This window comes from Diospyros lotus, chromosome 11, assembly GCF_014633365.1.
Source record: "Diospyros lotus cultivar Yz01 chromosome 11, ASM1463336v1, whole genome shotgun sequence".
Classification (NCBI taxonomy): domain Eukaryota; kingdom Viridiplantae; phylum Streptophyta; class Magnoliopsida; order Ericales; family Ebenaceae; genus Diospyros; species Diospyros lotus.
The window spans coordinates 107,090-117,738 of record NC_068348.1 but is presented as its reverse complement, the minus strand read 5'-3'; the positions used below and the strand labels follow the sequence as shown (position 1 = coordinate 117,738).

The following is a 10,649-nucleotide window of genomic DNA, read 5'->3' as shown; positions in this document are numbered from 1 at the left end:
GAAACTTAATTATTACTGTATATTGTGATTTGTAATTGCAAAACATCAGTGTTACATATGATTTGGAGGGCTATTCTATCCCTATATATAAAGGTTTTAAAAAATTATTATATCTAGCTAATTATTTGATAAGCAGCTAGGTTGCTAATTTCTAACAGAAAATGATGGAGGAGTCAAGCCCATGCACGCTTTTCAGATCAAAATTTGGTGCAGAAGTTGGTTTTATGTCATTAATTACACCACTTTGCCAAGAACAGAAATATCGTTTTCCTTAGGTGGCAGTTTTCTAGAAGGAATTGGGGCAGTTAGGGAACTCGTGCTTGAAACTTCCGGTCAAACCCACCTCCTACCTTCCGGTCCATTGCCATTACTCTGGGATGGTGCCATTGACAAGATAGCTAGCTGTTCACGTGGACAGCTGAACCTGATCGTACCAGAACCCCTCTCATCTTTAGAAACTGGAATACAGTAAGGCTTCTCTCTCTCTCTCTCTCTCTCTCTCTCTCTGTGTTTGTGGTTGGTAGCTCTTCTCTCCCCCCCCCCCCCCCCCCCCCCCCCTCTCTCTCTCTGTGTGTGGTTGGTAGCTCTTCTGCCCAATCTAATTCATCCATCCTCTTCCTCACTACTTCCCCTCGCTCCCCCTTCCATTTATTTAGTTTATAAGAGCAAGCTTGCTAGCTAGCAATTCTGCGAACAATATACACACTTAAAGTCGGTCGATATAGAACATCAGCCTCTCCCTCCGGCCGCCCCCCTCCCAAGAAGAATGATGAGCACCGTGGCTGCTCCTTCCTCAAGAGTTGAAAGCTTGGCCAGCAGCGGGATTCAAGCAATCCCAAGAGAGTACGTGAGGCCAAAAGAGGAGCTGGCAAGTATCGGCAACGTGTTCGAGGAGGAGAAGAAAGAGGGGCCTCAGGTACCGACCATTGACCTCAAAGACCTTGAGGCGGAGGATGAGAAGGCGAGGCAGAGGTGCCACCATGCCTTGAAGAAAGCCTCTATGGAGTGGGGGGTGATGCATCTGGTTAACCATGGCATTTCCGACGAGCTCATCAACCGTGTCAAGGCTGCCGGCGAGGCCTTCTTCAACCTGCCGGTGGAGGAGAAGGAGAAGTATGCTAATGACAACGACTCCAGCTACACCGGCAAGATTCAGGGCTACGGAAGCAAGCTGGCTAAAAATGCCAGCGGCAAGCTTGAATGGGAGGACTATTTCTTCCACCTTGCTTTTCCCGAAGAACAGCGTGACATGTCCATTTGGCCCACCACGCCAGCTGATTACATGTAAGCCCATTTAATAATTAGTTAGTTAATTAGTATTCCTAACACACACACACACACACACACATATATATATATATATAGCAATGTATGATTACATAATTGACAGTGTTCACTAATTTAGAATTAGAAATAATGTAATTTTCCATCAGAATTCTATAAATAACATTTCATTTTTCTTAATCTTATTATAGAAAATTGTTATTTAGAAGATATAGCAAAAGTAAAGATGAGGCCCGATGACCCTTTCAAAGCACAATTTTTTATCTTTTCTTTTTTGTTACCAAGTTGATTTTTCTATTTCACTACCATTACCTCCCCTAGCCATGTATCGTGGATATATAGCCATGTATATCTAAACAAATTTTTTTTTATGGAAGATAAAGTGACTCATTAATTCTTTATAAAAAAAATTAAATCATAAAAGCCAAAAAAAAAAAAATTGTTTGTTAAGCATTATGCTGCTAACTAGATAAGAAAAATATCAATCGAGGGGATATTGAATCATCACTAATCTCATTATCCATGCCACTTTTTTGTATGTTTTACAAGTCTATATTCATTAATTAGTTAGTCGTAAATTTCACAGGGGATCGATGGTCACTTTACATGCACATACCACAGTATTTTCTTTAATTCTTAATTTATTCGGAGCTAGCCAGGATTTGGAGGAAAACTATTGGAAGTACTCAAATTAAGTTTTATTTATGAAAGTACTAATTATTTGTTTATTCATTATATATGGGTTTAATTAATTAATGCAAGCTTTTGGTATGATGCGTTTGAAATCAATGAATTAAATGGCATATATGTGTGTGTTAATAAAAATAATTAAATCAATGCAGCCCAGCAACAAGCGAGTATGCAAGGCAACTAAGAGGTTTGGCAACCAAGGTCCTTTCCGTGCTTTCACTTGGGTTAGGACTGGAAGAAGGGAGGCTGGAGGAAGAAGTTGGCGGCATGGAGGAGCTTCTCCTTCAGATGAAAATCAACTACTACCCAAAATGCCCTCAGCCAGAGCTTGCTCTTGGCGTTGAAGCCCACACTGATGTGAGTGCACTCACCTTCATTCTCCACAACATGGTCCCGGGCCTCCAGCTCTTCTACGATGACAAGTGGGTCACCGCCAAATGCGTGCCCAACTCCATCATCATGCACATCGGAGACACCATTGAGATCCTCAGCAATGGCAAGTACAAGAGCATTCTTCACAGGGGCCTGGTCAACAAGGAGAAGGTTAGGATCTCCTGGGCTGTTTTCTGTGAGCCGCCCAAGGAGAAGATCATCCTCAAGCCGCTGCCGGAGACCGTCACTGAGGATCAGCCCCCGCTCTTCGAGCCTCGCACCTTCTCTCAGCATATTCAGTACAAGCTCTTCAAGAAGACCAAGCAACTTGCCTCCAATTAACAAATGATCACTCTCTTTCAAGAAGACCGAGCATTCAGCTAGCTATACTGCCTACGCACCATGGCTAGCTGCCAAATTAATTTAGGGAAAGAATTGTGATCTTCTATATTCTATGGTTTGGTTTTATATATATGTTTGGCGGTCTTAAATTAGTAAGTGGCAGGAATTAGTATTCTAGGACCGTCACATATTTCATTTTCATGGGCCATCATCTCTGTTTGTCTTTGCTGTATTCTGGTTCACCCGCCTTGCACAATAAGACAATTTTTTCCTTCTATATTCTAACTTATAGTTGTTGGATATGAGCAGTTAATATCAATTCTAATAATACAAAAGACTCGATCTTATAATTTTTTAAATATTATTTAAATAATAAATTTATGTTTTTATTTAAATTAAACATATATCCATTAATATAATAATGAGTGGATATCTTTCTTAAGCGTTAAGAAGATGAGTAACGGATAATTTACGGTTCGTTATGCTATAAACATGTTCCCACCCATAAAGTTCCTAACCTAGATAGTAGCAACTTGTAAAGGTTAGAACATCATCTTTCTCTTTGTTCAGTATGAAATACTGAAAAATAAGGTTGGTAAGTCGCATATCATTCTGTATGAGATAGAAAGAATATGAGTGAGTGTTCGTTATGTAACACCCGAGAATAATTTGAGGATAAAAATGATATTTGATATTTGATAAAGGGCATAATTGGAATTTTGAAAAAAATAAAACTATAGGGTACACTAACACAGCTTTGGATGACCGAATTAGTCAGAGGGAGTACCCCGGACCCTAGATAGCCAAGGAAAATGGTGTAGTAACGACAAGTGATTTAAATTATGATTTTTAGTGATAAAAGAAATGAGACCGGGAACAGCTTTCGGTACAGCGAAAATACAGTTGCCAATTAGGTCGTATTACCGAATTGTTGTAAACGATGTCCAAAAAGTCAACGGATAGTTTCAAGGACTAGTATTCGATGTATAGAACAACCCTTAAGTGGTTTCAGGTTGAATTGAGTAGATTTAAGGTCAAATAAATCAATCGGGCCTAAGTGTAATTTTCCAAAAATACCCGAGGGAGGTCAAAATGGTAATTGTTCGAAAGTTTCAAGGGAGAAATGAGGAGTACTAATCTTGAGGGTCTTAGTGAGGGTGTTAGAAAGATCAGGGGCTTGAGGATAAGGGCCAAAATGCAAAAGAGAAATCCCAAGGGGCCAAAATGCAATTTTCAGAAAGTTGTACAAGCATGGCCGATCTGGCCGAGATTTTGGCCATAAAATCCGGCCATTTGGCAGCCTAGGATCGTCAGGGAGTGGTCTAGGGTAGCTTAGGAGGCGTGGGGAAGAAGCGTTGGCCGGAAATTGGCCACGTGGGGGTCGGATTTGGCTATAAATACCGAGGGTTTTTGGCCAAGAATGAAGCACAAATCGATCTCGATTTTGAATGATTTTCGAAGCTTGGATAGAGGGCTTTGATCTCTAGGAGTCAAGGATCATTTTGGGATCATTTTGAGGCATTTTGGAGCGGGTTTGGTGGCTATTCGAGCTTGGCCGAGGGTTTGAGGCCGACCGCCTTCTGCCGCCTGCAACTGGCCATTTGGGCCATTTTTCGGTGGCCTTTCGGCCTGATTTTGGTGGGGTTGTGATCGAATTTGCAAGGGCTTTCGGAGGGTACTGGTTTCATGGCCATCGGAGCAACTGCCGCGACCGGCTTGAGGTTGAAGACGATGGCGCGTGACTGCCACGCGCCAGCCCAAATTGTCCAGCCACTCGCCAAGCGCGTGAGGGCGCGTGAGCAAGGGTATTCTGGTAATTTCAACTCTAGTATTTTTAATTAATTATTTTAAGAATTATGGTGTTGAAATATTTGGAAAAATAGTTGAGAAAATAATTATTTTGGAATTATCGAGGTAAAAAATAAGAGAAAATAGAGAAAATAGTGAAATAATTGAGGAAAATGGATTTTAATGTTACCTTTATTAATTATGATACTTAGGAAGTGTTGTGGTTCGAGGTTGACTATAAATTCAAGTGTCTGCGTTTCGGCACGCATAACGAGGTTGTGCACGAGGATCGAGGCAGTCCGAATATGTCAAGGTGAGTGTTCGCCCCCAACTTTGTTTTGACTTGTGAGTGGTTCTACCCAAAATGACCTTGAGTGACATGTGAATGGTTTACTGTGAATGTTCATCCCTATGGCTTAGTTTATTATGGTTGTCCAAACAATTATTTACACATGCATTGAATTTTGTACGGTAAATTGCATACATTGAGATATTGATTTTATGCATGTTATGATTTTTCGGCATTGGCTTGTTTTGTGTCGTCCATGCGGGACGTGGGTTGGTAACCTGTGACGTAGCCCAGAGTGACAGCACTCGGGATGCGTACCTAGGATTAATGCTAGGTGACCCACTTGGGACGGGGTTGAGACGGACTTCACCCTACGGGACCCAAGTAGCAGGGCTGAGAGTGGACACCACCCCGGTTGTTGGCTCAAGTGGCGGGGCTGCGAGTGGACACCACCCCAGGTTCCTTTGAGCAATAGCATTAATGCCGAGGTGACGTCGATTCCGAGGATAGTGCTGATGTGACACTCTTGGGGCTAGGGTTGCGTTGGGTTTTGGAATGCTTTTGAGTAGGAGCGTAAAGCCTAACAATGACAATGGGGTGATTCCCGGGTTCATATGTCGAGGTTGTCCCTCTTAAGCAGGATTGTTTTGCCAATGGGCCGAAGTGGTCGTGTCGCCTTTAGAGAGATTGCATTTTCCCCGGTTAGGGTTAAGTGCTATGTGGGATTCTCTTAGGCTGGTGCATGACGAGATTTATCGATTTTGTATATGATTTTTCATATCTGCATGAAAACATTTTTGAACTCTCACTTAGATGATTCAGCATCTAATTTGGACTATGTCCCTGGAATATTCAAACGTTCCAGGTGAAAGCAGTGGCGTCAAGGGAAAGAATGTCATCGAGATGTAGCTGCTATGTTTAGTTTTCGTAGGTTTTGTCTATGATCACGATGTTCAAAGGTTATGTAATATTTTAATATTTTTATGTGAAACATCGATTTGGTTATTGTAAAAGAATTGTCGGTTATATATCATTGAGGTTTCGATCTTGCTTCCGCTGATGTGATTGTTAATACCTGTCTTAGTTTATTTATTATTAAATTTTGATATGCTAAGAAGGTACGATCGGGATTGACGGGAAATGATTATGATGAAGGTATATGTATCGAGAGACTTATGTTGTGTGTTTGATGTTGAAAAAAAAAAAAATATTTCCGAAATCTCGAGGTAATGCACGTTGTGGGAAAACGGGGCGTTACACGTTATAAGAATGAGTTCACTGAATGAGACTATTAGCATTGAATCATATAGGTTATATCTCACAGGTTAATAATTCAATATTAGTTACGGATGTGAAACTAGTCATTAAAGTTGAGATGACATGGATATCTATGATTGGTGGATTAGGATATTAGAGATACTATATGGTGATAGAAATTAAATACAAAGGTATATACCAAGAGGGGGTGAGTTAGTGATTTTAAAAAAAAATAATTTACTTTCAATACTCTAAACAATGTAATAGAATGTTATAAGAAGCAAGTAAGGGATGAATAAGTGCTAAAAGGAAATAAAATAAAACAAGCACACAAGAACACAAAAATTTATAGTGGTTCGGTTTGTCCAAGTCTAGTCCACTACCTTAGGTCCTCACTAAGAATTTTAAACTCAATCAACTAACACCCCCTACTTAAACCAAGTAGGTTCTCTAGTCCAAAGACTAGGAAATATATAACTGGATCGTCCAGGCCTAATCTCGGCCCTTTCCTCAGGCCTAATCTCGGCCTCTTCCTTCAGGCTCAATCTCGGCCCCTTTCCTCAGGCCCAATCTCGGCCCTTTCCCTCAGGTCCAACCTTGGCCCAATCTGATCTCCCTTTTAGACCCCGCTTTGGCCTAGCGCCAGCCTGCCACAACATTATCGCAAACCCACTAGATATTCACGTAGCCGTCTCAAATCTCATCCTCATTAATGGCGGATCCCATCCACATTAATAAGGGTCCCGTCGCCACCATGCTACCACCTGGGAACCTCTACCAGCGCCGGATAGCTAGTCCCATCACCTGCAAGCACATGTCCCATTCATGCAGGAGGACATCTCCTTCTCCTATATCAACCAAATCTCTTCAGAGCCAAGGGATGTTCTCACCTCTGACCTACTAATACATTGCCTTATCTTACTCTCTTACTCACTCAACCGTTAGAGTGCTTGCAGGTGCCAGCCGGCCCCTAGACGGATCCATCGTCGGAGCCCGCGCGCCGCCTCCGATCGTCCTCATATTTGGTCAAGAAGGAACATTTGGCACCCACCGTGGGGCTTGGTAAAACTTACCTACCCCATAAGCTCATAGAAAGCCTTTCAAACCACTCTCCTAGCGGTTACGCCATGACAAAAGCCGGAGATACCTATGCCCAAAGGTTAAACGACGACCACCACTGCCTAAACACCCGCATCTTTTCCTACGTTGGCCCACCCCCGGTCAGTCAGATAACCAAAGTTGTTGACACCATCACGGGAGGTTTTACTGATGGAATGCCGAGCTTGGCATGAAGTCAGTACCCTTACGCAATCATGACAATAAACGACACCAAGAAGAAAGCAGGAAGAATGGCCTGACACCCCGCGATCTACTTCACAGATGAAGATCTCGAAGGAATAAATCCTCACCCCGACGACCCCGTGGTAGTCTTAGTTGTCATCATGAATTTTTTAGTAAAAAAGGTTTTGGTGGACCAGGGCAGTTTAATCGACCTGTTATACCAGTCCACCTTGAAAAGAATGGGCATTCCCGAACGAATGTTGAGACCCTTCAATGAAAGCTTGATCGACTTCTCAGGAGAGCAAGTAGAGGTTAGGGATTACATAGATCTACCAACCTCATTTGGACAACCCCGTTGGTTAAGATCATCATTATCCGGTACTTAGTGGTGGATTGTTGGGCACCGTACAACGCGCTCTTAGGCCGACTATCTCTCAACGCTTTGGGCGCAGTAGTATCCATCTCCCACATATCCATGAAGTTCCTGATATCTAACACCGAGGTCAGGGTCATCTACTCTGACTAAAAGAAAGCCTGACAATGTTACCACAACAGCCTCAGAACCCGAAGTCCCGAGCTTGCCAAGGATGGAAAGAAGACTAATGCCCCGGGCAGTAGCCAGGCAACAGACATCAAGAGCCAGCATCTGCGGCACCATTTACACATGGTCCCCGCCTAGAACAAGTTATCTGTATAAGTTCTATTTTTCCAAATGAACTAAAGGAGTGGCTCATCAGCCTACTCCGATAGAACGCCGACCTCTTCGCCTCGACTCCCACTAACATGCCAGGGAAAGCTCCATTTGTCATCTGCCACAAACTGGCACTGGATCCAGAGGCCAGGCTGGTCACTTAGAGAAAAAGAAGACTTGGAGAAGAAAGAAGACGCGTGGCCGTCAAGGAAATGACCAAACTCATGAAGGCTGGATTCATCAGGGAGGTCCCATACACAACATGGCTCACCAACCTGGTCATGGTGAAAAAGTTCTCGGGGAAATGGAGTCGACTTCACCGGCCTAAATAAAGCATGCCCGAAGGATTCATACCCATGGCCTAACATCGATCGCCTTGTAGACGCTGCCTCTAGGTACAGGTACTTAAGCTTCATTGTAATACCCAAGAAATTCTTGAGGATATAAATGGTATTTGATAAAAGGTATAACTGGAATTTTCAAAAGAAAGAGGCTGTAGAGTACACTATCATAGTCTTAAGTGACCGAAATGACCAGAGGGAGTACCTCGGGCCCTAGATAGTTAAGAAAAATGTAATAGTACTAACGAGTATTATGAGTTATGATTTTAGGTGATGAAAGAAATTGGATCGGGAATAGTTTTTGGTACAACTGTCGACCGGGCTGAGAAAATTGAATCGACGTAGGGAACACCTGAAAAGTCAACGGAGCATGCTGAGGACCAATATTTTATGTGTAGAACAACCCTTGAGCGATTTTGGGCTGAAACAAAGAGATTTAAGGTCAAAACGATCAACCGGGCCTAAGTATAATTTTCTAATTTTGCTCGAGGGAGGTCTAAATGATAATTTTTTTGGGAATCTCGAGGATGAAATGAGGAGTACAAGACTTTTGGGTCTTAGTGGTATTATTAGAAAGATCAGAGGCCTCAAGGAAAGGGGCAAACTGATGTTGGAAATTAGTTAGGGGCTAAAGTGAAATAAATGAAAATTTTGCAATGTGAATGCAAGGGAAGAAAACAATCATCGCATTCCATCATGCGTGGGGGCCATTTTCGGTGATGGAATGGTCGAGGGAGACCTGGGGGAGGTAGTATACGATGGTGGGAAGCTTGGAGGCCAAGCCTTGGCCGCTGATTGGTTGGGATTTGGTCGGAAAACGCTTATAGATAGCCTAGGGTTTGGCCAAAAATTAACATACAAATTTCTCATGTTTTGGTGTGAATCGATGAGAGTGGATAGAGGGCTTTTGATCCTTGCATCAAGAGGAAGATATTTGGAGTTTTTAGAGGAGTTTTCATTGCATTTGAAGCTGGTTCGAAGCTCGCCGAAAAACCCGAAGCAGTTCGCCTCACCGCGCCTGCAACCGGCAGTTTGGGGCCCTTTCTGGTGGTGTTTCGGCCTGAAACTGGTACCCCTAGGATCGACTAAGCAAGGGCTACAAGGGGTCCTCAAATTAGCCATCAGAGCCATCGCTAGCGGTTGGAAAACGGAGAAGAATGTGGTGCGTGAGCTACACACGCCACACTTCACGCGCAACCGGCACAATAAATCAAGTTTTGGGTAAACTATGTCACCAGCAGTTATACCTGATGATCGAATATGACTTTCATGTTTCTCCTGGGACAGAGCTTTAGTCAAGGGATCTACGACGTTGTCATCCGTCGATACTTTCTCTATATATGTCACCTCGGCTGATAATCTCCATTATCAAATGGTGATGCCACAATACAAATTTGGTCCTTGATAAGACCGTGTTCCTTCGCTTACGCGATGTCTCCATTGTTTTCCCAATAACTGTTATTGGATCAACAATGCTGGACACCACTTTAAGTTCATCAATGAACTTATGGATCTATACAACCTTCTTAGCTGCTTCGAAGGCTGTTATGTATTCGACTTCAGTTGTTGAATCTGCCACTATCTCTTGTTGGAACTCTTCCAACTCATGGCCCCGCCATTTAGGCAGAATATGAATCTCTACTGTACGTGATTTAAAATCATCATGGTCAAATTGGAAACTGGCATCCATGAACCCCTTCACGATAAGCTCTCATTCTCCATATATCAAGAACATCTCTTTAGTCTTCTCAAGTACTTAAGGATGTTCTTCATTACAATCCAGTGTTTCTCACCTGGATTAGCTTGATATCTACTACATATGCTCAAAGCATATGCGATATCAGGCCTCGTACATAACATGGTATACATGATCGAGCCAATAGCCAAGGCATATGGTGCTTGACTCATCCTATCTCTCTCATCTTGTGTCTTTTGGACACATAATCTTGGAGAGATGTATTCCATGTGACATGGGAAGATTTCCCTCCTAGAATCTTCCATGCTAAACCTCTTTAGTGCCTTGTCAATGTACGCACTTTGGGAGAGTGTTAGCAACCTCCTAGATCTATCTCTATAGATCTTTATTCCCAGAATATAGGCTACTTCTCCCAAATTCTTCATGGAGAAAATTTTCTTGAAAGCTGTTCGCCTTTTTCTTTCCCGCAAGTGAACGGAATCGCAACAAGTAATATAATGATGAATCAAGTATCGTTCCCACGAGGATTAGCTTTTAATTCCTATTTTAACCACTATTAACTTTTATAAGCCACACACAATCTAAATAATACTCAATGGAAGTTTTATATAAGTTAAA

The 10,649-nt window shown here is 42.5% G+C and overlaps 1 protein-coding gene across 1 annotated transcript; it reads left to right on the top strand.

Moving 5' to 3' along the window:
• The first annotated feature begins 571 nt into the window (after positions 1–571).
• On the top strand, positions 572–2,965 carry LOC127813162 (anthocyanin synthase-like). The gene is made up of 2 exons (XM_052353970.1): positions 572–1,284; positions 2,127–2,965. Exons 1-2 carry the CDS (start codon positions 767–769, stop codon positions 2,686–2,688), a joined length of 1,080 nt encoding a protein of 359 aa, XP_052209930.1. The 5' UTR covers positions 572–766; the 3' UTR covers positions 2,689–2,965.
• The last annotated feature ends 7,684 nt before the right edge of the window (positions 2,966–10,649 follow it).

Excerpts from the sequence above, each read along its gene's own strand:
- LOC127813162 (XM_052353970.1), top strand. The coding sequence starts at position 767 with ATGATGAGCACCGTGGCTGCTCCTTCCTCAAGAGTTGAAAGCTTGGCC. Across the intron at positions 1,285-2,126 it reads ACCACGCCAGCTGATTACAT|CCCAGCAACAAGCGAGTATG; the intron begins GTAAGCCCATTT and ends AAATCAATGCAG.